The sequence below is a fragment of the Lithobates pipiens genome, unplaced genomic scaffold (assembly GCF_037356315.1).
Source record: "Lithobates pipiens isolate NorthernLeopardFrog02 unplaced genomic scaffold, aLitPip1_a1.2 Scaffold_16, whole genome shotgun sequence".
Lineage (NCBI taxonomy): Eukaryota > Metazoa > Chordata > Amphibia > Anura > Ranidae > Lithobates > Lithobates pipiens.
In genome coordinates this window covers 279,245,637-279,272,375 of record NW_027507748.1, presented here as the reverse complement: position 1 = coordinate 279,272,375, position 26,739 = coordinate 279,245,637, and the positions used below count along the sequence as shown (strand labels likewise).

Sequence of the window (26,739 nt, the reverse complement as noted above, 5' to 3'; positions counted from 1 at the left end):
TAAACCTGTTACAGGCTACAGGTTACCAGTTTTTAGTTACAGAGGAGGTCTAGTTCTAAAAGTATTGCTCTCACTCTGATTGCGGCGAATCGATACCTCATGTGTGGGTTGAACACCGTTTTCATATGCATGTGCTTCTGCAGGTGAGCACGGTGGGACGGGCGCTTAAATTTTTTTATTTTTTTTTTCTTATTTAATTTTTATTTTTACACTGACCCTTTTTGGGTCACTTTTATTCCTATTACAAGGGATGTAAGCATCCCTTATAATAGAAAAATAAACATGACAGGACCTATTGAATGTGAGCTCTGGGGTCAAAAAGACCTCAGAAGAGAACAGCCTCAAATGATACAGAGATGAAACAAATCTCCCCTCATAAGTTTTACATGTATATCTGCTGTTCTCAGCTTTAGAGCCCTTTCACCCCAGGCGTCGGCGGTAAAGTGGCACTATTTTTATCGGTGCTATTCGGCCGAATAGGGGTTAAATCGCAAAACGGCGCCGATATCACAGCGCTGCCCCATTGATTTCAGTGGGGAGCAGCGGTGGAGGAGCGGTTTTTCTGATGCCCTGCCAGAGCACCAATCCAGTGTGAAAGCCCTCGGGCTTACACACTGGAGTGAATGGAGTTGCTTTTTACAGGCGCTATTTTTAGCGTTGTAGCGCCTGAAAAAGTTTGAAAGGGGTCTTATACAGGTATATTCTTTAGAACAATCGTGTTAGATTTTCTCTTCCTGTTCAGCAGTGCAGTGCAGCCTTGGCATACAGCCAAGACAGCTGATTGGAGGAAAGACACGCAACTCCTCTCCTCATAGGCAGAGACTTTAAGCTCTGTTTGTTGCATCATTCATCTGAGTGCTAATCTGTTTGTTTATAGCATCCTCCCCAACACAAACTCAGGCTGCTTTTATCATATGTGACGGAGAACTTGAGGCGTCATCAGGCTTATAACAGAAGAACGGAGCAGGAGACAGCTGTGGGACATAGTGCCTTGAAGAGAGATAACAAAACACTGCAGATATATGCGCCCAGCTCAAATTTCATGAATCAGGTTTACATCCACTTTAAAGTGGTTGTAAACCCTTACAAACCACTTTAACCTACAGGTAAGCCTAGATTAAGGCTTACCTGTACGTCCAAGCAATATCTCCTAAACCTATATGGTTTAGGAGATATTTGCCCGAAAACGGGAACCGCTGTCTACGGCGCATGCGCCGTAGACAGCGGCGCGCAGGCGCACTGAACGCGGCAGTTCCAAAAATGGAGCTGCCGCATTTGTCGACTCCCGTGCGCATGCGCGGGAGTGACGTCATCGCGGCTTCGCCGAATGACAGCGGCGGAGCTGCGAGACGCCACCAGCAAGATGGATGCGGCGGACTACAGGGGACAGCGCGACTTCGCTGGCTCCTGTGTCAGGTAAGTGACACATAATGGGCTACTATGCGATGCATAGTAGTCCATTATGCTTTACCTTTGCAGGGAAAAAAAGAGGAAGTAAACTCATCAGGGTTTACTTCCTCTTTAAGGTAAAAAAAATAGTTAGGCTTTAGAACCACTTTAACCACTTGGGATCCGCGCTATTGCCAAATGACGGCATTAGCGCGGACCTACTTTTCCGGGACTACGTCTATTGACGTCGTCCCGTGCACGAGCGGCCTGCGCGCCCCCTGGGGGGCGCGCACGGCGCGCTATGTGATCGGCGAGTCCATGAGACTCGCCTGATCACCGATCCGTACAAGGGGTCGATCCCGACCCCTTATCACGTGATCAGCTGTCAGCCAATGACAGCTGATCATTTGATAGAACGGAGCCGGTAATCGGCTATTATTCCTCCTCGAGCTGACAGCGCGAGGAGAAAAAAAAAAAGCCGAACACCGGCGGCCGTGATCGGGACATCAGTCCCGATCACGGCCAGCAATGCAAGCGCCCACCTGCCCCCTGCAGTGCCACCCTAATAAAAAGTAAGTGCCCCCCAGCAGTGCCACCCACAGTGCCCACAATCTGCCTCAAAGGTGCTGCACCCCAGTGCCGCCCATCAGTGCCCAGCAGTGCCACCTATCAGAGCCACCTATCAGTGCCACCTATCAGTGCCCATCAGTCCATCTATCAGTGCCCATCCGTGCCACCCATCCGTGCCACCTTATCTGTGCCCATCTGTGCCGCCTTATCTGTGCCTATTAGTGCCGCCTTAACTATGCCTATCAGTGCCCACCAATGCAGCCCATCAGTGCCCACCAATGCAGCCCATCAGTGCCCACCAATGCAGCCCATCAGTGCTGCACTTCAATGAAGGAGAAAAATGACCCGTTTGCAAAATTTTAGAACAAACTATTAAAACATGATTTTTTTTTTGCATCTTTTTTTGTTTGTTTAGCAAAAAATAAAACTCAGAGCTGTAACTAAATACCACCAAAAGAAAGCTCTATTTGTGGGAAAAAAAATGATAAAAATTTCATTTGGGTACAGTGTTGTATGCCCGCGCAATTGTCATTCAAAGTGCATCAGCGCTGAAAGCTGAAAATTGGTCTGGGACTGAGGGGGGTTTAAGTGCCCAGTAAGCAAGTGGTTAACATACTGAAGATAGAAGCTGATTGGTGACTATGCACAGCTGCTGCAGAATCTGTCTGTAAAATCCACTCATTCTACTTTTATATACAGCACCAGGGCAGCCGTTAGAAATTTTGGGGCCCCTTACACCAGGGCTTGACAAATCCCAGGCGCCAGGTCGCCGTTGCGACTAGAAATTGTGCCCTGGCACCTGGGTTTTTGTCACTGACATGTGCCTCTGTTGCTCTGTGTCTGGTGCCTCCAGACCCAGAGCACTGTCGGGATGGAGCAGGAAGAGAGCAGCTCAGCAGCCCCTGACCTCCTCCCTTCTGCACACACTGTTGGCAGAGCAGCGCCGCAGTGTGTGAAACTGTGTGTAGAGAGGAGCTGTCAAAATTGAGGCTGAATGTCGGGGTGGGTGGGACCCAGCTTTCCAGCATCAGTCAATGGGATGGGATCTGGGCGGGCCGATACATGTATGTGGCCCCGCCACGTTCTTAAGCAGCCCAATCGTTGGCTGGATAGCTGTCGGGTCCCGCCCACCCCTGACATCCCGCTTAAATTGTCAGCTCCTCCCTCTCCATACAGTTTCACACAGTGCAGCACTGCAGGGAGCATTCAGTTTCACATTTACACTATCGGCTGTGAACCTGCCAGTGCCACCTGCCAATTCCAGTGCTACCTGACAGTGCAATCCAGTGCCACCTGCCAATGCCATCTGCCAGTGCAATCCAGTGCCACTTGCCAATCAGTGCCAACCTGTGCCACTTGCCAGTGCCAACCATTGCCAGTGCAATCCAGTGCCACCTGCCAATACCAGTTCAGTTAGTGCCACCTGCCAATGCCATCTGCCAGTTAGTGCCACCATCCAGTGCCACCTGGCAGTGCAATCCAGTGCCACCTGCCAATGCCATCAGTCAGTGCCATTGCCACCTGCCAGTGCCACCTGCCAATGCCATCTGCCAGTTAGTGCCAATCGGTGCCACCCAGTGCCACCTGCCAGTGCAAATCCAGTGACACCTACCAATGCCAGTGCCATCCAGTGCCACTTGCCAGTTCCATCCAGTGCCACTTGCCAATCCTTGCCATCTGTCAGTGCCACCTGCCAATGCCAGTTAGTGCCACTTGCCAAGCAGTGCTACCTGCCAGTGCCAATCAATGCCATCCAGTACAACCTGCCAGTGCAATCCAGTGCCACCTGCCAGTCGGTGCCACCTGCCAGTGCTGCCCATCAGTGGCACCTGCCAGTGCTGCCCATCAGTGGCACCTGCCAGTGCCCATCAGTTCCAATCTCAATGCCGCCCCATCAGTGCCCATTAGTGCAGCCTATCAAAGCACATCAGTGAAGGAGAAAATAAACGTATTTGCAAAATCCTATAACAAAACAAAAGGTGATTTTTTTTTTTTTTTTTTTTTTTTTTTTTAATATTGTCTTTTTCTCTTGGCATCAGGCATGAGCAATTCTTATTGTCCGATGCCCCAGACATGCAGTTCTGGGTGCTGGGCAGAGGATTTAAATAACTGTCTCCTAACTTTTTCAGCTGGCTCTTAGATTCTAAGCTAATTTTTCAAGCCCTGGGTTACACAGCTTTAGGTCTGATCCCCCCCGGGGGCCTGACCACCAACATTCCCCAGGGCCTGCCCACTGGCCATGCCATGGAATCCGACCTCTGAGTTCTTCAGTGCACCTGCATTTATTTTAACACTCTTACAACTTAATGGAAGCCCATCCATGTCCAGCATCATCCATTCTTCTCCACAATGTATGCCCAGCATCATCCATCCTTCTCCACAATATATGCCCACCTACGCCCAGAATCCTGGAAAGGGATGGATGATGCTGGGCGTGGATGGGCATACATTGTGGAGAGGGATGGATGATGCTGGGTGTGGATGGGCATAGTAGAGGGATGGATGATGCTGGGTGTGGATGGGCATAGTAGAGGGATGGATGATGCTGGGCGTGGATGGGCATAGTAGAGGGATGGATGATGCTGGGTGTGGATGGGCATAGTAGAGGGATGGATGATGCTGGGCGTGGATGGGCATAGTAGAGGGATGGATGATGCTGGGTGTGGATGGGCATAGTAGAGGGATGGATGATGCTGGGTGTGGATGGGCATAGTAGAGGGATGGATGATGCTGGGCGTGGATGGGCATAGCAGAGGGATGGATGATGCTGGGCGTGGATGGGCATATTAGAGGGATGGATGATGCTGGACGTGGATGGGCATATTAGAGGGATGGATGATGCTGGGCGTGCATGGGCATAGTAGAGGGATGGATGATGCTGGGCGTGCATGGGCATATTAGAGGGATGGATGGATGATGATGAAGCTGCATTGTGAAAATGGATGAGGATGAAGATTCTGGGTGGTGATAAGAGTTACATAGTGAAGAGGCTCTCCACAATGTAACTCTTATCCCCACCCAGAGACATCATCCCCATCCATGCAACTCCATCATGCCAGATTGTCAGCCTCAGGTGACCGTGTCCCATCCAAACAATAAGTGAGTTAGTCCACATGTATGGCGTGGGGGGTGGGGTAGGGTAGGCGGGCACAGGCATCAGCACACCCTAACTCTGTGACTTACCCATCCACGCTGCTCTCTTGTATCTGCATGCACTGAAGAGGGCTGGCTGGGTCTGCTTTTACTGCTGGTGAAATGACCACACCCCCTGCACGAATCATGGCCAATCAGATTGCAAACTAACCTAGCAGCAGCCAGCATGCCAGCATGTTCCGCCTTAGCAGGGAAGGAAGAGTAGCGAGTGCTATCCTTGATCACCTGCATGGGGGGTGGGGGGGGGGAGTGCTAGTGAAAGGCAGGGGAGGCTTAGGCTTGTATGCTTCATTCTCCTTCTCTTTTGCGGGCACCGTGCAGGCCAGCAGCTGCCTGCAGATGATAGTTTGATTTCATGTGCTGCTGGAGGAAGGCAGGGAGCGGGCCTCTAGGGATGCTTGGGCCCCTTACAACAGTATTGCTTGTACTAAGTCGTCCCCCCAACTGTCATCTCTGTCCTGCAGCGTCTCCTCCTTTTGACCTGCTGTTGACTCACTGACAGTCCCATTCACTTTAATGGGACGGCTGGTGATGCAGCAGCAGGTGAGTGGATGCCCGCTAACAGCAACTGTCATGATGGATCTGAAATGACAGGTGTTCTTTAAATGTAATTGCTCATTCTTGCTGGTAGATGGGAAATCTTCATTTTGTTTGCAAATATTAAAGATTCTATTTAGAATAAAAAGCTGCCAGGTTAGAAAAACAGCGATATCGGAACCAATTTTTTGTTAATCACATATAGTTGGAGAACTACTCCAAATTCTTTTATTTAAATAAACCAATAACATTGCCAGTGCTTGTTATCTCTTGCAGAGCTTGGATTCATTAAATGAGTTTCCCAAAAATGAAAATCTTGCAGAATATACAGCCTTATGCTACATAACTAAGCTCCAGTTCATGCTGAATAAAAAAATTAATAATGTATCGTAAATAGAAAACTGTCTTTAGATAGATTTTTACTCTAAAGGCATTAACTTTTTTTTTTTTTTTTTTTACAAAAAATCTGTTTTTTGTGTTTTTTATTTTTTTAATCATTGATTTGTATCCCCCCGACTGAATACAGTTTTGCTGGAAAGTAAAAACATTGTCATTATTTTTTGTGTTTGTCTTAATTTGTCAGAACTTAGTTGTTTTTTTGTTTTTTATTCTTTTTACACTTACATCTATGTATATTTCATAGGGATTTGTACTCTAAGGACATGAGAAAACCACGCCGCAAATCACATCAAGGTGATGACGGACAGCAGTCTTCCTCCCCTTATGGATTATCTTGTTCCCCTAGCCGAGAGACTCTGACATATGCACAGGCACAACGCATGGTCGATATTGAGATAGATGGGCGTCTTCACCGAATAAGTATATTTGAACCTCTTCGGATTGTGTCTGAAGATGAGCTTACTGCTCAAGACATCACTGAATGCAACAGCAACAAAGAAAACAGTGAGGTAACTTTGTCTACCAACTGTCGAAAGACCTCAACCAAAGGTAAAAAGAGAGAAGTTTGTCCAAAGCAAGATGTGAGTACTAATTTGACACAGTTACCCCAACCTGTATTCAGAGAAGTTGAGCAAGTTTATGTAGAAAACCTACCAGAAAATGCTGTATTGCCAGATACTTTTTATCGCTACACTGAACGGCCAGTAGAAGAGGTGGATAAGGATGTTGAATACGATCTGGATGAGATTGATCTGGCATGGCTGGAGATGATTAATGAAAAGCGCCTGAATGATGGTTTTTCAATGGTTTCTGCAGACACCTTTGAACTATTGATCGACAGTTTAGAAAAGGAGTCATACCTTCAAAACAAGCGTATTGGTGTGACACAGTCGCCTATTGATGAAAATGCATTTTGTTGTGTATGCTTGGATGATGAGTGCCACAACAGTAACGCCATCTTATTCTGTGATATGTGCAACCTTGCAGTTCACCAGGAGTGCTATGGTGTGCCATACATCCCAGAAGGACAGTGGCTTTGCCGCTGCTGTTTGCAGTCACCTTCAAGACCAGTTAATTGCGTGCTTTGTCCTAATCAGGGTGGGGCTTTTAAACAAACTAGCGATGGACGGTGGGCACATGTAATATGTGCTATCTGGGTTCCAGAGGTTTGTTTTGCCAACACTGTATTTTTGGAGCCAGTTGAAGGTATAGATAACATTCCACCAGCTCGTTGGAAACTTACATGTTACCTGTGTAAGCTTAAAGGACATGGAGCTGCAATTCAGTGTCACAAAGCAAACTGCTACACAGCCTTCCATGTCACATGTGCTCAGAGGGCTGGACTTTTTATGAAAGTGGAACCAGTACGTGAGACTGGACTGAATGGCACCACCTTCACTGTGCGTAAAACTGCTTATTGTGAGGCTCACCGGCCTCCTGGCACCCAGCAAGAAGAGTCCCCAAAAAGCTATTTGCAAGAGGTAGATTCTGAGGAACAGGTCACTGACGTTGATAAGGTGGAAAAGGATAATGACGATAACAAGAAGGAAGGTGGGAAAAGGTTTTACGAGAAACTTTATGCAAAAAACAGCAGGGATTTGGTGCGGAAGGGTGATCCTGTGCCCGTTATGGCAGCTTTGCAGATCCCGCTGTGTAGGTAAGGTTTATTAGATTATTTAATTTTTTTTTTTTTATTTAAAACTTAGTTTGATTTGTACTTTTTTACAAAAAATTGAGAATCATGTCCCTTCACCCTTCCTATCACATCTGTGCATATCATCCAGTACCTTAGATGCATCTAAGTGGCATTTTTACACTGCTCCTCCAGGCGGGAGAGTTTTCTTCTGAAGTGGTCTGGCTTTCTATTTATAGCTGGTCACAACCAAAGTATAATGACCATATTCATACTTAACCTAGTACATGTGCCTACGAAAGTAATTTTCTTCATTGACACTGTTTTGTACAATTTGTCTTTTAGGGAAAATATGTTTGGCTTCAAATGCAAATTTTTTTATTTTTTTTATTTTTTTTTTTTAGTTCTAGTTTTGTGGTTGTCATGCTGACCATATGGCTTCATTACTGTGAGTTACTCTCTTAATCTTAATAAAAATGCTGATCCGTAGATTTGTCTTCACCTTTTGCACACTTGTTTGGGGTTGGTGAATCGGAATGACATTGAAGCAACTGGTATTTTTAGAAAGAGGTTGGTACCAGGAGCCCCAGTATTTCTCTTGATGAAAGTTTACTCGGGACCAGTGAAGGAAGCGTCGCTGGCCCCGTCACCTGGTATGGAGTTAAAGGGGAAGCCCTACGCCGAAAAACGGCGTGGGGGTCCATATCAGACTCTTATCCGAGCACGCTACCCGGCCGGTCAGGAAAGGGAGTGGGGACAAGAGAGCCCCCCCCCCCCGAGCCATACCAGGCCGCGTGCCCTCAACATGGGGTGCTTTGGGGAAGAGGGGGCCGCGTCGTCCCCTCCACCCCAAAGCACCTTGTCCCCATGTTGATGAGGACAAGGGCCTCTTCCCGGCAACCCTGGCCGTTGGTTGTCGGGGTCTGCAGGCGGGGGGCTTATCGGAATCCGTGAGCCCCCTTTAATAAGGGGGCCCCCGGATCCCGGCCCCCCACCCTATGTGAATGAGTATGGGGTACAATGTACCCCTACCCATTCACCTGTAAAAAAAAAATCACAACACACAAGGGTTAAAATAGCTTATTGCACAGCTCCGGGGGTCTTCTCGTCTGACTCCTCCGCTATCTTCTGCTCTTTTGCTAGCTCTTTTACTAGCGGAGGAGCCCGGCTTTCTTCTTCGACGCCGCCCTCTTCTTCCGACTTCGGGGGTCTTGTCCCCCTCTTCGGTTCTTCTTGCCGGGCCTCCGCGCCTTCTTCTAGCTCTCTTATAAGCGGTGGCCCGGTCTTCTGTCACCGCCTTCTGTTCTTCTCTTCTTGAGCTGTTGCCTCGTCGCTGTCTCTGGCCACAATGACAGGCACGTGGCGTGCAGCAATTTATATAGGTACATCACCGGATGATGTCCCCGCCCATTATGATATCACAGTCCCAGAGGATGCTCTGCCGGACTAGCACACACATGGCTGTATTGTCAGCCGGGGGATTGCTTTTCCACCAGATTGTTTGATCGTGTGTACGCAGCATTAGAAAGTTTCACTTGCTGGTATGTCGATTTGGGACAGAGAAACCAGTAAGACACAGGAAGAAGTTTACCAGCTGACCTCATTAGCACACCTTCACCCATCAACTCCAACCCCAGGGTCCCTTCAGATTGGCTCAGGCTGCTTGCTAAACTCCCTGGGGCCACATGCAGCCCATGGAACACACCTGATGTAGTGCAAGGGCCTGCCTGATTGGATAAGGAGTGATTGGATAGATGGTGTGTCCTCCTATTATTATATAGTTTTGGTAAATCTAAAGATGATTGTACAGAGATTGTGCAATCAGATTGTATAGTGCAGTGTTTCTCAACCTTTTTACCGTGGGGGATTTCTTGGCAAAAAGTCTGAGATCTCAGGAAAAAAAAAAAATTCAGATCTTTAGCTCACGTAGCATTGGATCTGATCAGTGTGCTGTAGATATAACCATATTTATTGTAGAAACTCCAAAATATTGTGATTCATAAATAGGACAGCAGACTATGGGAACTATTGGGCCTTGTTCAAAAATCGCAACATACATGCATAAGAATTGATGGAAAATTGTGCAGATTTAACCTTCATAGAATATAGGGGTGCACCGAATGGGTTTTTTGGTGCCAAAACCGATACCAAAAATGAAAAATACACTAGGCCGAAAACCGATACCAAAACAGCACCGATACCGAAAATGACTGTTTTTAAAAAATATTTTCATACAGCAGATGGTCAGAGACTGGGGACGTGGTACAGGAGATGGTCAGAGACTGGGGACATGGTACAGGAGATGGTCAGAGACTGGGGGCATGGTACAGGAGATGGTCAGAGACTGGGGGCATGGTACAGGAGATCAAATCGGCCTCACCAGTTCCCCTCAGATGCAGCCTGCCTGATAAAAATACATGCACAGTGTTTTCCATGTATTCCAATGGCTTTAGTTCACACCATGCAGTCAGTTTCCGGTGCGGAAACTGACTGCATGGTGTGAACTAGAGCCATTGGAATACATGGAAAACACTGTGCATGCATCTTGTGGCCAAAAAAAAAAAAAAAAACGCACACGGAACTGCATCTGGTGTGAACTGGCCCCAAGCAAGCTACCTGGTTCTGTTCCAACAGACTTCTCGTGGGAATGATCATATCGTTACCTTTACTAGCAATAACTTAACCCTTCCCCATTCTATCACATGCCGATAAAAACCTAGCTGGGTCAAAATCAAGATTATTATTATTTTTTTAATATGGCCAATAAAGGGAGTACAGCCTTTGTCCTGTGACCTGGTTTTATATAGCATGGTTACATTCACACAAGTGGCCAGAGGTAGATAGTTTCAGAGGCAAACAAATGACTCTCTTGGATGCAGCAGCACTGCGGGCACAAAAAACTTTTGATTTAGCTGCGGACAAAACTCTGCAGTAATGCTTGCCCTGGGCACAGTCTTTCCCCCTCATGCAGCTTGCCAGTGTCTAAATGCAGCCTTACCCAGTGCGCGGATCAGAGCGGTGATCTCCGTGTGTCACGGATCTGTGCATTGAATTGCCCGGGCGGCTGTAGTATCAATGTCCCGCCTCCTGTAATCATGTCAGGCTGATTCAATGTCCTGCCATTGGATCAGTGTACCGTCTGTCACAGGAGGCGGGACATTGTTACTGCAGCCGCCCAGGCAATTCAATGCACAGCTCCGTGACACACGGAGATCACCGCACTGTCGGGCGGGAAGAAAGGAGGATGGAGGACTGGGGAGGAGCCAGGAAAACACCCCTGCAATGGGCGCCACCAGGGGGCGGAGGCCTGCCCAGGCCCCACCCCCATTTTCGGCCCCATTATCGGCAAGATTTTCCTTTCGGCAATTTGCCGAAAACACCATTTTCGGACGATATGTTTCGGCAGCCGAAATTTCGGTGCATCCCTAATAGAATACTTTGGTCTTGTTTACATCATGCACAGAGACGTGCATTTTCATAATGTAGGTCTCTGTAAGGACATAAAACAACTGATTTCTATGTGCCCCATTCACAGCACAATGTTGAGGTCGTTTGAGTATTCTCTGCAAAAAATTGCATATATGTTGCATATTTCTGTGCAGAAAAAATGCGCACATAATACCAGTGTTTTCACTGTGCACTGACAGCAATTTGTATGGTAGCGACCGGATGCAGACTGCACTGGGGAGGAGCAGAGCGCAGGGGCCTGTGGCTGGATGAGACTGAATGTAGTAGGAGGCGAGACCATAAGACCTGGAACTGGTGGGTTGGTACCTGTGAAGGAGAGGTGCGAGCAACTCTTCTTTCAACAATATCAAGAGTTTCAATCAGTTTTTTTTTTTCTTTTTTTTTTTTTTTAACATATTCCTCCTGTATTTGTTCCAAATCACCTTTCTCTACCATCAAGGGATGATTAGCCCACAGTGTGGGGAATGGCCTACCCATGAGTATCTCAAAGTGGGAATAACCCGTCACACTGTGAGGGGTCATTCTGATTTCAGCTAATACAGCTGGGAGAACTTTTTTCCACTTGCCAAAATTCCCACCCGTAGCTTTCCTTATCCTGTCTTTAATTGTTCTATTCATTCTTTCTACAATCCCTGAACTCTGTGGATGGTAGGGGAGGTGAAATTTCCAGTCTATTTTTAGTACTTTTACAAGATCTTGGCAGATTTTAGCTGTGAAAGCTGGGCCATTGTCTGAATTTATTTGCAATAGACATCCCCATCTAGGAATAATTTCCTGTGTGAGGATCTTCACTACAGTTTGTGCGTTTTCATTGTTGGTGACAAAGATTTCTGGCCAGCGTGACATCATGATCACTATGACCAAAAGGCATTGTTGTTTCTTTCCTTCTTTGGGCATATGTGTAAAGTCTATCTGTAAATGGGTAAACGGTGTTGTTGGGTACTCAAGATGTTCATGCTTTGATTTCTTTGGGTTTGTTCCTAATGCAAGTGACACATCTCCGTACAAAAGCTTAGACTAGATTAGGTAATCCTGCAATGAAAAAATCTGCATCTAGAAGTTCACATGTGGCCTGCCAGCCCTTGTGACCCAGTCCATGGTATTGTGCAATGAACAGGGGGGCGCTAACAACAGGAATACACGGCTTCCCCTCTTTGCAGATTAAAACTGTTTTAGGATCCTTCTGTACCATCCCATCACAGTTCCATTGCGCAATATCAACAGGGGTGGCAAAAGCCTGCAGTTCTGTGAGCCAATATGTCTCTTTCGGGGAACATGGCTGAGGTGTTAGCATGGGCATTTGAATGTCTGCCTTTTGTGTAGATGCAGCTTCATTTGGCTATTCTGTCAGCTAGTGCATTACCTTTGGCTGTATCAGTCATTTGGCCTGTATGTGCCTTACAGTGCATGATCGCTAGTTTTGAAGGCAACTGAATCGCATCTAGTAATGCTGTGACTAGGTCAGAGTGTGAGATGCTCCTTCCATCTGCTGCCACATATCCTCTGCGAAGCCATATTACACCATGGTCCCAGACCACACCATGAGCATACCTGGAATCAGTGTAAATGTTTACCTCTTTTCCTGCAAACAGCTGACATGCACGGGTTAATGCTATCAATTCAGCAGCTTGTGCAGACTGATAGGGTGTTGGATTGGCCTCAAGGACAGTATCCGGCAATTGGACAACAGCATATCCTGCATGATAGACATTATCACTTGGTCTGCTGCAAGAGCCATCAACAAAAACTGTTTGTGCAGTAGGAATTGGTACTGAAAGCATGTCTGCTCTAGGTGAAGTGTCCTGATGTATTGATTGTGTACAGTCATGAGGTGGTGGTAAGTCATCCTGTTCTCCTTTAAGACCTAATAAGGCATTCAAAATTGGAGCTGGGCCAGAGTTTGTTTGAACTTTTTATTTTCAGGTTTGGATTGGACAGGAAGATGACTTCATACCCACTCAATCTTTGTGCTGACATATGCTGAGTATGTAACGTTTTGAGGAGTGTGGTAACATTGTAGTAGTGTTATGGCCCAAAGTAAATGGTGCTGTCATCTCTACAACCATAGCACAAGAAGCCAACGCTCTGAGACAAGCAGGCATGCCTTGCACCTGTACTGGAACCACCTTTGAGAAAAAAGCTACAGGGCGCAGTCTCCCACCATGTTCCTGGGCCAGTACTCCTGCCATGGTTCTGCAATTTTCCCTAGCAAACAAGTGAAACATTTTGCCAAAATCAGGGAGGCCGAGGCTCGGGCTGGTAACCATTGCAAATTTCAATATGGCAAAAGCATTTAACATTTCATCAGACCATTTTACAATATCAGAAATTTCAGAGAGGGTTGCTTGTCTCAATATATTGTCATAGAAAGAACAGTCAGGTATTCATTGGCGGCAGTAACCAATCATTCCAAGAAATGCGAGCACGTCTTTCTTGGAAAGTGGGCGGGGCAGACCCACTATAGCAACAGTTCTTTTGTGACTGACTTTCCTAACTCCCGGAGACAGCACAAACCCTAGGTACTCAACCTCCTGTTTACACCATTGTAATTTTTTCTTAGACACTTTGTGACCACACGTATGTAACCATTTCAATAAGGATAGGCTATCCGTTTGGCAGTCCTCCTCTGAAGAACTACAAATCAAAAGATAATCAACATATTGCAACAGTACAGAACCATGAGGGGCAGTCCAAGGCCTGACAGTGGCTTGGAGTACTATAGAATAGACCACAGGTGAGTCTATGTAACCCTGGGGCATTCTACACCAGGTAAACTGGCAATTGTGTTGGTCAATCGACATGGTAAAAGCAAAGAGTGGCTTTGTCTCCTTGTCTACAAGGACAGAGAAAAAAGCATTCTTTAAATCAATTACAGTAAAACATTTGGCTGTTGCTGGAATGGAGGACAGTAGTGATGGAACATCGGGTACAATGGGTGCTATTGGGACTATGAGGTCCTTTATGGCCCTCAAGTCCTGTACAAATCTGAAGGAGCCATCCGGCTTCTTTACAGGTTTAACAGGTGTGTTGTATGGAGAAATAATTTCTTCCAGGATTCCATCCTGCAGAAACTTTTTCACCATTGGCACTATGCCATACATCTTTTACTTAGAGAGTGGATACTGTTTGTGATAGATAAGAAATGCACCTTCTTTGAGAGTGGCCTTGTATGGTGTGCATGAAACAAGTCCTACATCCAGATCTGATGTTGACCAGACCTGGGGGGTCTATGTCCTCAAAATCTTCTTCAATATTTTGTTGTGACAGCATCAATAAACCTGGTTTGCATGCTACTATAGTGATTTTTATCTGAGTAAATGTCTAGACCTCCTTCTGAGTTGGTTCTAATTGTGATTCCTAGTGGTCCAAACAAGTCTCTTACCAACAAATTTACAGGACACCTTGGTATTATCCTAAAAGAATGTGTGCATATGGTGTACCCTTCATCATCTTCTATCGGTAGGGTCCTATATGTTTTTGTCAGTATCCCATTAATTCCCAAAGAGGGTTCCGCTGGTTCCCACTTGCCTTTGAAATGATCTTCACAAATAGTACTCCTAATCGCCCCGCTATCGACGAGATAGGGGAGGAGTCTCCCATTTATTGAAATAACAACCATTACACACTACTCTCCGAGCCCCATCATTGTTGTTGATTTCCCCATTTGATTGGAAATGTTGGACCTTGTTGGATGGATGCCTGTGGTTGTTGTGTCTGGTTAGGGACAGAGCTGGAATCGGGAGTCTGAGGAGCGGTGGGGTGAGGACACTGACTCACCCAGTGATCCTCAGCACCGCAATTGAAATATCCATTGTTTCTAGAGCGACTCGTCCCCCTTCCATTTCTGCCTTTAAATCTGCCTCTAAAATTTCCTCTGCCTCTAAAGTTCCCCTTCTTCATATTCCCTTGGAAATGTTATGTGGAGACAGGTGACGGCTTTGGTATATCAAAACAACCTGCTGCATCTTTCTGTGAAAGAGCTTTGCCAAAGTCAGTTCTAGAAAGTGTTGACCATTCAGTAATCATTTGTTTGACTGTGACCACTAAATGGGGTTTGAGATTACTCAGGAAAGTCTGGATCAATAATGGTTCCAAAATTGTCAGAATACCCAAACCGGCTTTCTGTCCATCCTGCCATATGATCCACCCAAGGGTTAACTAGGCAGTGATGTACGTTCCATTTTCCTTTGAAAACAAAACAATTTACCGTGCTTGACTGTCACCTAATGGTGCAGACAATCAGAAAATACCTCAACTTGGATTCCTTTAACAAAAAAAAAATTCAGTAATGTGTTTATACTAATACGGCCACAATCACTTCAAGTCTTTAACAGAACAAATTTGGAATAAGTTCAAGAGTATTTTGGACATACAATAAACGCACAATCTTGCTCATGGATCTGCTGTTTTGTTTCAGACAAGTTTAAATCTTCTATGAAATTAAGTTTGCAATGTACATTAATCTGTTTACCTTTTCCAAAATAGCTTTACCCAAATTGTAGCTTTATAACCTCCAGGAATAACACTCACCAAGTATGCCTTTTGGTTCTTGAAACAAAATAGCAGTTCACATATACACACTCAGCGCAATTCATTCAGCGTGATACTTTTAAAGCAAAGCAGTTATACAATCATACACAAAGTTTACACAATACATTGATCATCAGTCACCAGTTTTATGTCCCGAACAGAACTAAAACTCTATAAATTCTTCTAAGGTCATCAAAACCTTTTCAAGTGTCCCCAAAACACTATATGACCCCTAAGGTCATGACTGGTCAACTTTTATCTATACTTATGAGAGGTTCTATAACCCAACAGCAATCTCTGTGGGATGGAAGCCAAGTCACACACCTAACACCTGGACCCCGGCAAGTCAATTTCACGCAATAAGAATAGAATCAACTTACCGAGCCCGTTAACCGTTAAAAGTAGCTTTCCAATTCCGGTAAGGGTAAATAAACATCCATTCTTCGGACGAGCCCCCAGTGCTGAAAGGGTTAATCCTGTGTCTAGGGTGGTCCCTTCAACCTCTCAGACCTTAGATCCAATGTATTGTATAATTTCAGATATATCTGGAATCGGACACACCACACTGGTCCTTGAGAACTAATTGTATTGAGGTATCACAAAGTGATTCATATAGTAAATTACACGTCACACATAATAAGACATGCACAGTAGACATCAAGATGGTTACAGCTGGTCAAGACAAAACGCTATTGTTCTAAGCTGGCTAAAATAATGCGAGAAAAAGATAACAAAGCGTGAGACAGTTCACAATTTCCCCAGTAGCTGAAGGGATGCTCAGAAAATGTTTGAAAGTTTTAGATAAGTGTGTGAAAACAAATGAGTTCGAAGAATCTCATGTAGAGACAGTTATCTGAGACGTTAAAGAGGTGTTCAAACTGTACATATTGTAAAATGGTAGTTTGTGAATATTAAGATGGCTGACAGAAACAAGATGGATGCTTAACATAACCTTTCAGTGAACACACTCTATCGCACCCTCTTCTGTGATGCGACAAGGAAGTGAAGGCTTCTGGGAGATGGCCTAACAGGAAGTGAAAGCTGAGAAAGTGATGAAATCTGAAGTCTTTCAAAAATACAAATAAACTGGCACGATTTGATTAAACATTTGTGGCACTTGCCACTTTAAATAGTATTTGAGTACCACAAACCAAAAAACAATCTTTAGTTAATTTATAATATTCAAAGCAAAGTCCCCAATCCATTCGTGTGTTGAGAATTTTGTTGAGAAATCACTTTGATAAACATCCCCTAACATTTCTGGGCATGGCTATCTTAAGTAAGGTTCATGTAGCATTTACTTCCTGGAATTCATCTGCCCTTAGCTCAGTAATGCAGACAAGTGTGTGTGCTTGGCTGAGAGAACCTCTCTTGCCCTCCTGAAGGCACCTGGGGTTGTATGACTGCCTGAAAACCAGGGAGTAACTGAAGAAATGTAAAAAATAAAGTAAAAATTAAAACAAGTAAAGATCATAGTTTCCTAAAATTATATTGTTTAATATCTGTTTATTAATGCTAGGCACATAGGGGTTAAAACTAGTCAATGTTGATTGAGAGATTGGAGTTCTGCTTCAAAGTCTTGATTTTATTATTGTTTAAAAATAACAAACAGATGCCCCCTCCTCCTGCGCTCCTGGCCCTTCCTTCCTGCCAAGTTTGTCCACAGCAAGCAGCTTGCTATGGGAGCACCCGTGCGAATGGATACACAGAACAGTAGCTCGGCCCGCCCCCTCTCTCTCTCCTTAATGGCTCACTGACTTTGACGTCAGCGGGAGCCAATGGTGTCCACTGTGTGTCTCAGCCAATCAGGAGGGAGAGTCCCAGACAGCCGCGTCTCTCATGCAACATCGCATGATTGAGATGGGGCTCAGGTAAGAGGATGGCTGAGGGGGCTGCTGCACACAGGTTTTTTAGAATGCATGAAGATGATAAACCTTCTGCCTTTAGAACCACTTTAAGTCATGCATTAATTTTTGTGGTTGTTGGAACAGAGCAAGATTTCACCTAATAGAAGAGGCATCCTGCTTTTTGTAAGTTATGTCCCTTGTGCTGATTGTTTTTTATTTTGACTGCACTTGGGCTTTAATGCAAAACACAAGGAATATCCAACTTCTGTTGAACCATTACTTGCATCAGAAAACTTTGCAATACAGGTGCATGGAGAAGTGCAGCCAATATTTCCACTACTTGGGCTACATTCACACCTAAGCGTTCCTGAAACACATTTAAAATACAGTAAAATTCACATTAGTCTTGCTGTGTGATTATTTCTTAATGCCACCCCAAAATGCAGCTAGCAGTTCAGTGTTTTTGTCTTGAGAATAACGCAGCAAAGTGCAAAACGTATTTGGCTCGGTGCCATTAAAGGTGCATGAGCTACTTTGGCATGCTTTAGGGTAGCCTGATCAGGTGACCAATCGCATCATTAAAGGGCAACTCCACTTTCATTGGAAAAAATAAAAAAAATAATAATACGGTATAGGGTATACAAGTGCTACACAAGCCATATTGTAATTGCATATTGTTAAAGATTTTTTATAATCAAATTGCATTGTGTGCTGTCAGCTTTAAAGTCACAAACAACTACGGTATGTGTCAGCGAAATTTGGCTGTACGCAGAGAACACAGCCAAATCTCCTGTTTTTAATAATAACATTTTGTCTCATGATATAAAGCTTCTTGCCTAAAAACCCACTCATTGAAGTAAACAGACACGACCATCCTTAAGTTCTCAGCTCCGTCAGCATCTCTGTTTCAGACTAGCCAGCATGGCCTTTTATTATCACAAAAGCTTTCACAAACAGGAAGTGCTGGTTTCAGCCAATCACTTCTTACATGGGAAGTGACCAGCACAGGAAATGACAAGCAGTAAAGGGGAGGGCACTCACAGAAAGGGGAGGGGGCGTGCACACTGCTAGAGTGCTCCTCGATTAAATCAGACACAGGGAGACAGATGACAATCTATAAAACACACATCCTAGAATAAAATGTTCACATACATTTTATACAATAAAATTTCCACAACATATGTAGTTCAAGAAAACGATTTAATTTATATTGTCATGCAACACCTTACACTATATAGCCATTGGCAAACCTAAAGAACAAAGTATAATCTGTAAAAGGCCCACCCAAAAATTATTTTTTAACTTTGGCCAGAGAGCTGGGGGTTTAGAACTTTTGTCAGGTTGTAAATGCTCTGTCCCCTTAAAGATTTAACTACTCTTTCCTGTTCTGGCTGACATTCATAACCTGGACAAGAAGTGAGGAAATTTCCCCAAACAGAGATACATAAAGCAATAAAGTCCCAAGAGAAGATGTCAGCCTTGCTTGCTCTTCTAGAAAATGCGTTTTTATTGTTGCCTGTGTCCATGGTGGGGAATTGTCTCCAAACTGAAGAGAAGAGGCTTTGAGAAAGCTTCAAGTCTATTTAGTCATAGGGCTTAGGACTCCCTGAGCTACCACACATGATAGCAATAGAGCCTGGTGACTGGCTGCTCAGGTACCCAGTACTTTGCCATGGGGGGCAGAGGAGACCGTTACATGCTTCCTATACACTGAAGGGTTCCACCCTCCCTGTCTGCAACCACCCATCATATGTCCCAGGAGCCTGCAGGACAAGTCTGAAAGCACAGCACGTCTCACATGCGCAGGGGGGAGCTGGCTGTGAAACAGCAGAAAGTCACAGCTGGTTTCCCACAGACAAAATGGCAGTGCCGGGGAACCAAAGACAGATAAACATGCAGTGTGAAGACAGTGCTAGTGCTTTTTTATTTTTATTTTTATTTTTTTATGACAACAGTTCCTCTTTACTTTTCCTCCTGTAAAGTGTAACTCCACTTTTGTTGAGAAAAAACAACCCCATCATCTGTGTACAAAACACCTCTAGCTAGCAATATTACATTGCATTTTAAAGAAAATTACAACACTGCAGATTGAAAAGATGATCTTTTGGGCTTACAAACGTCCCAGGTTCTCCCGCCTTACTTTTTAAGACCACAGGTTGCGAGGTGGGCTCGGAGTCCCAAACGTCACAAAATATGATCAGGCAGCACAAATCTACCAGCTTCCCATGCTCCAGGCTACATCTGACATCCCACTCTGGGTTCAATTCTACTTTCCTAATTTTGCGCGGGTCCCCTTATTTGCCCTATGGCTCTCGCCCTTCAAGTCTGGTATGAATATATATATTGCCAAAATGAAAAAAAAATGGCGTGGGGGCCCCCCTCAAGACCCATACCAGACCATTTGGTTATGTAACCAGGTGGCCCTGACCCCCTCTGACGCTACGGGGAAGCCATAGGGATGTCCCCCCTGCATCAGAGGGGGGTGGGGTCACCCAGCGACATCACTGCATGGCCCTGTCCTCAGTTATAAAAGGGCTGTGACCTGAAAGGATGGTCATTACGGCGGGTGCCTCCCATGGAGGCGGGTCTCTCGTGTTTTTTTTGGGGGGTTTTTTTTTTTGTTTTTTTCCTTTTTTTCTTTATCTTATCCAGTTGGCGGAGCAAGAGGAGAAGAAGACTTCATTGGACAGTTTTATTTATTTTTTATTTTTTTAAATAAAGGTGTTGTCCCAAGCCGTGTCATGTCATTTTTACCATTTTCACACTTTTTTTGTGAAATGGAAGTACATTTGTACCCCGTTACCATTTCACACAGGGGGTAGACTGGGATCTGGGGGTCCCCTTGTTAAAGGGGGCTTCCAGATTCCGATAAGCCCCCCATGCCTGCAGACCAGGCAAGGGTTGTGGGGATGAGACCCTTGTCCCCATCAACATGGGGACAAGGTGCTTTGGCTACCCCAAAGCACACTCCCCATGTTGAGGGCATGTGGCCTGGTTTGGGGGGAGGGGGAGCGCTCTCTCGTGCCCCCCCCTTTTTCCTCTGGCAGGCCAGGTTGCGTGCTTGGATAAGGGTCTGTTGTGGATTTTTTGGGGGGCCCCATGCCTTTTTTTTGTTGGGGTTCCCCTTAAAATCCATACCAGACCTGGAGGTGTGAATGGGCCTAACACCACAATGGAATGCAGTGTGAAGACAGTACAGTATCTCACAAAAGGGAGTATACCCCTCACATTTTTGTAAATATTTTATTATATCTTTTCATGTGACAACACTGAAGACATGACACTTTGCTGTAATGTAAAGTAGTGAGTGAACAGCTTGAATAACAGTGTAAATTAGCTGTCCCCTCAAAATAAGTCAACACACACACACACACACACACACCCCTAAAACGTTGGCAACAAAATTGAGTACAACCCAAGTGAAAATGTCCAAATTGGGCCCAATTAGCCTTTTTTCTCCCCGGTGTCACGTGACTTGTTAGTGTTACAAGGTCTCAGGTGCTCTCACTCTCTCATACTGGTCACTGGAAGTTCAACATGGCAACTCATGGCAAAGAACTCTCTGAGGATCTGAAAAAAAGAATTGTTGCTCTACATAAAGATGGCCTAGGCTATAAGAAGATTACCAAGACCCTGAAACTGAGCTGCAGCATGGTGGCCAAGACCATACAGCAGTTTAACAGGACAGTTCCACTCAGAACAGGCCTCGCTATGGTGGACCATGTTGAGTGCACATGCTCAGCATCATAGCCAGAATCTTCTTTGGGAAATAGATGTATGAGTGCTGCCAGCATTGCTACAGAGGTTGAAGGGGTGGGAGGGGGTCAGCCTGTCAGTGCTCAGACCATACACTGCATCAGATTGGTTTGCATGGCTGTTGTCCCAGAAGGAAGATTCTTCTAAAGATGATGCACAAGAAAGCCCGCAAACAGTTTGCTGAAGACAAGCAGACTAAGGACATGGATTATGGAACCATGTCCTGTGGTCTGATGAGACCAAGATAAACTTATTTGGTTCAGATGATGTCAACCGTGTTTGGCAGCAAAAAGGTGGGGAGTACAAAGGCAATTGTGTCTTGCCTACAATTAAGCATGGTGGTGGGAGTGTCATGGTCTGGGGCTGCATGAGTTCTCCCGGCGGCACTGGGGAGATACAGTTCATTGAGGGAACCATGAATGCCAACATATACTGTAATGTACTGAAGCAGAGCATTATCGCCTCCCTTAGGAGACTGGACCGCAGGGCAGTATTCTAACATAACAACCCCAAACACACCTTGAAGACGGCCACTGCCTTGCTAAAGAAGCTGAGGGTAAAGATGAACTGGCCAAGCATGTCTCCAGACCTAAACCCTATTGAGCATCTGTGGGGCATCCTCAAACGGAAGGTGTGCAAACGGAGTGCAAGGTCTCTAACATCCACCAGCTCCCTGATGTCTTCATGGAGGAGCCAAAGAGGACTCCAATGGTAAAATGTGAAGCTGTGGTGAACTCCATGCCTAGGAGGGTTAAGGCAGTGCTGGAAAATAATGGTGGCCACACAAACTATTGACACTTTGGGCCCAATTTAGACATTTTCACTTAGGGGTTGTACTTGCTTTTGTTTACACAGTAATGGCTGTGTGTTGTGATTTTGAGGGGACAGCAAATTTATACTGTTATACAAGCTGTACACACACTACTTTACATTGTAGCAAAGTGTAATTTCTTCAGGGTTCTCACATAAAAAGAAATAATAAAATGGGGGGTGTACTTACTTTTGTGAGATACTGTACATATAATTAAAAGGGATACATTTTTCTTGAGCGTTTCTTGCACTAAAAAGATGCTAATAATGGCCGACAATAAATTCATATTAATGTAAATTCATGATATTAAATAAAAAAGTTGAATATAATACAATTTTTTATATATATATATATATATATATATATATATATATATATATATATATATATATATATATATATATATATATTAATTTTAAAACGAATTTTCGGTTTGGGTTTTCAGCCAAGTGCATCCTACATTTTGGGTTTCGGTACCAAAATGTAGTTTCGGTGCACCTCTACTATCGGTAGTAAACCCGCTAATGTTTTTTTTTTTTTTTACCACCTGCAAAGCAAAAGGCATAATGAGCTAGTATGCACCGCATACTAGCTCATTATGAAATACTTACCTTAGAACGAGGCCCCGACATCTGGCCCGATCCACGCCGAGGGAGCTGACATGCTCCCTCTGCGTTTCTTCCGGGTATCACGGCTCCGGCGCTGTGAGTGGCCAGAGCCGCGATATCGTCACTCCTGCGCATGCGCGTGGGAAATTTTATCCCGGCCGGTCGGCCACTGCCGGATTTTCAGCCGAGAATCCCCTTGTGCGCATGCGCCGCTGCAGTCGAGGGGAATATCTCCTAAACCATACAGGTTTAGGAGATATTTTTTTTACCTACAGGTAAGCCTTATTATAGGCTTTCCTGTAGGTAAAAGTAAAAAAAAAAAAGAGTATACAACCACTTTAAAACACATTAGATATGTGTTCTTAAGTTGTATTATGTTATGCTTACTGTTCAGTAGTCCTATCCCCAACGTGGGATTATTAAAGCTGTATTCTCTCTTAGACCCCTTTTAAGCGCCTGTAAACCGCCTCCCCAGTGTAAAAGCCCAAGTGCTTTCACACTGGGGTGATGCGCCTACCATTGAAATCAATACGCAGCGATGCCGAAGCGCCTGTAAAACGTTTCGGCAGCGGCGCTTTTCACCCCTTGTTAACCCCTTATTTGGGGTTAGAAGCGCCCCACCTGCACAGCGCTGGTAAAGCAAATGTCGGTTTACCATTAACTCGGCCCGCACCCCTGTGTGAAAGGGTTCTTCTAGCTCAATAAAAATATACCAGAAAAGGTAATCTTTGACCTCTTGCCACCCACCCACAGTAGTTGTACTGCGAGCGCGGCAGCTGCAGGCCAGACGGCGTACTGGTACGATGCGCCCTCTCCCGGCCAACCCGTGCTGCGATTGAGCACAGCACACGTTTGGCAGTTGATTTCAGCCAATGATTTTTGCTGGAGTCAGCTGATTGGCTGTGGCCAATCACACAGAAGTCTTTGTTTATAAAAACACAGAACTCTGTGTAAAAGGGACACCAATCGGGCTGTTTCTTCTCCCTGTGAAGCACATATTACACACATTACACATTGTTAGGCACACATTTACCCTTTGATTGCCCCTAGATGTTAACCCCTTTCCAGCCAGTGTCATTAGTACAGTGTCGGTGTACAGTATGATCACTGTATTAGTGTCACTAGTGATGTCAGTGTCATTACTGACCCGCCCAGATAGTGTCTGTTGGTGCCAGGTTGCCTGCCACCCTATCACAGTCCCACTATAAGTGGCTGATCACCGCCATTACAGTATAGCATCATAGCTGCGTTAATTTTAGTATATAGACACGCACCATAGTTTGGCAACTCTATAATACTTTCACACAAACCAATGTACACTTATTGGGATTTTTTTACCAGACATGTAGCAGAATATATTTTTGCCCAAATATGATGTGTTTTAAATTTTTATTGGCTATGTTGTATGACAGAAAGTAGAAAATGTTTTTTTTTTTTTTTTCATATTGCAAAAAATAAAAAACTCAGTGGTGATCAAATACCACCAAAAGAAGGCACTATTTGTGTGAAAATAAATGAGAAAAATGTAAAATGTAAAAAAAAAAAGTAGCGCAATGCTGAATAGCAAAAAATACCCTGGTCATAAAGTAGGTAAAATCTTCCAGAGCTCAGGTGATTAAACAGTTCCCGGCCAGTTGCCACAGTTTTACTGCAGCAGAATGGCACAGGTATGCGAAGCGACATTACCTTACATTGGCCACGACGATTGGATTTGTTTCAGAGCCGATCAGTCTCCATCAGTCTGTAAACACAGGCAGGGGAAGTGATGTAATCTCCCTCTCTGGAATTCTTTTCTGTTCCAAAGAAAGGAGAGAGGACATCCAAATGTGAGTTGCACCAACACTACACTGACACAGTACACATAGGCACACATTTCACCCCCCCCCCGTTAACCCCATTCACTCCCTGTCACTGTGTCACCCAGTGCAGCGTTCATATTTTTCTTTGATCACTGTACTGGTGTCATTTGTGGCATTAATCAGTGTTGGGGTACTTTGTAGTAGGACAGGTAGGTCTAGGGACCCCCCCCCCCCAAACCCACCTAATAAAGGTTTAACCCCTTGATCACCCCATAACTAGTGATCACCGTATTAGTGGCATGGGTGACACTGGTTAGTTATTTTTTTATAGCGTCAGGGCACCCTCCTTTCATTACCTAATAAAAGGTTTAACCCCCCGATCACCCAGCTGGTGATATCAGTTAGGGTTTAGCATCAGTTAGGGTCTGTGTCGCCCCAGGCCGCGTCAGATTAGTACCAGTAGTGCTAACACCCACCCACGCACGCACTGTACACCTCCCTTAGTATTATAGTGTCTGAAAGGATTGACATGTTTGATGTGATCACAACTATATTACTTGGTGTCATCCTTATTCGAAAAGGGGTACCACTTGTATGTGGACAATTATTACAGAAGCGTGCCACTTTTTAGTCACTTGTTTGTGTTAGCCCTTGTACACACAGTCGGACATTCTGACAACCAAATCCGTTGGATTTTGTCCGAAACTGTTGCATACACACGGTCCGACAAATTTGTCAGACAATCCAATCGTTTAGAACGTGGTGCCGTTATTTCGTTACGATGGAACTACGTTCAGGCTAGTAGCCAATAGCTTTGGTCTAGGAATTTGATCTGAGCATGCGTGGCACTTTATCCGATCGGAATTCTCTACACACGATCGGACAAAGTGCGATCGGAGCATGTTGTCGGAAAATTTTATAGCCCTGCTCTAAAACTTTGTTGGTCGGATATTCCGACGGAAACAGTCCGATGGAGCCCACACACGGTCGGATTATCCGACAACATGGTCTGATCAGACATTTTCCATCGGAGTGTCCAACCGTGTGTACAAGGGCTTAGGATTATTCTTCTCCTGTGATCAGTAAAAACTTTAGATGTATTGAAAAGCAGACTATTTCAGATGTGTCACACAAAAGGATGATGCTTACAAGCTAAAAGATGCAGTAAGAATCGCACAAAGATGTACATCCCCCTCGCCTAACATCTATAATATAGCTATAACGCTTCTATTGGCTATTGGAGGAAATACCAATAGCATGCTTGGTACAAGATGCAACTTTATTTGGCTAATTGGCATTTCCTTTACAGTCTTGTTCTACCGTATATGGTTAAGTCTATTCATCCTACAACTTACTATGGAATTAGTTTGAGCAAACGATACAACAAGTTAATACAACAAGGTGCTCAGAAGTCATCTTAAAAATCAGTCTCAGGGTTATTGTTTTTCTAAAAGTTTTCCTAATAGTCATATGATAAACATTTAAAACTTTCTAACAGTTTGATCATGGAATTGTCACGTGGTACCGTGCGATCTAATCGCCAGGGCATACCCCAGCCTCTTGTAGATTTCTGTCTTAGGCTGTGGGAGAGAGCCTGCTTGAGATGTAATAATTTGCTCGCTGTGAAGTGGAGAGATAATTAGAATGTTTGTTTTACGTTCTATGCTCCCTTCACGGCGACACGACATTCCAAATTGAAACGGTAACTGATATTGTGGAATTCCGGGAAGAGATCATCACAGCCCTTCTGTTTCCAGACGGTGCTGTGGCCCAACTTCCCAATCCAAGTGCAGTGAGCCGGCTGCATAAGAGGCATTTTCCACATGTCCTCCCTGGTACCGCTACCCAAAGGAATCCCCAAAGAAGATTTAGTGTGTGCAGAAAACACAGATATAGGCGTGACACCCGCTTTTATTGTCCCTCCTGTCCTGACCAACCTGGTCTTTGCATTGTTGAATGTTTCCAATGCTACCATAAACTAGTGGAGTATTTGCGTAAGGTACAGCATTGCACAGTTCCAGGGCACAGTCAATTACACAGGGTTTTGAAAGATGAGATGACAATCACATTATGAGATATCCTAATCGGGAACGTTTACAGTTTATATAAAAGTGCAAAAAAAAAAGCCAAAAATAGTATTTTATTTTTCTTCTCTTTCTATTGTTTGCTCTCTATTATCCACTCTCTATTGTTCTATATCTATTGTTACTGTATTTTAGAGCCGTAATGTTTTATTTTT

The 26,739-nt window shown here is 44.7% G+C and overlaps 1 protein-coding gene across 2 annotated transcripts in view; it reads left to right on the top strand.

The window, feature by feature from the left end:
- Positions 1-26,739, top strand: part of BRPF3 (bromodomain and PHD finger containing 3) — a 75,584-nt gene that overhangs the window by 8,571 nt on the left and 40,274 nt on the right. For both annotated transcript variants that reach the window (XM_077481489.1, XM_077481488.1), the window contains exon 2: positions 6,293-7,705. In XM_077481489.1, the coding sequence (XP_077337615.1) occupies positions 6,312-7,705 (1,394 nt within the window). In that variant the 5' untranslated portion in view covers positions 6,293-6,311. The remainder of the gene's footprint in view (positions 1-6,292; positions 7,706-26,739) is intronic.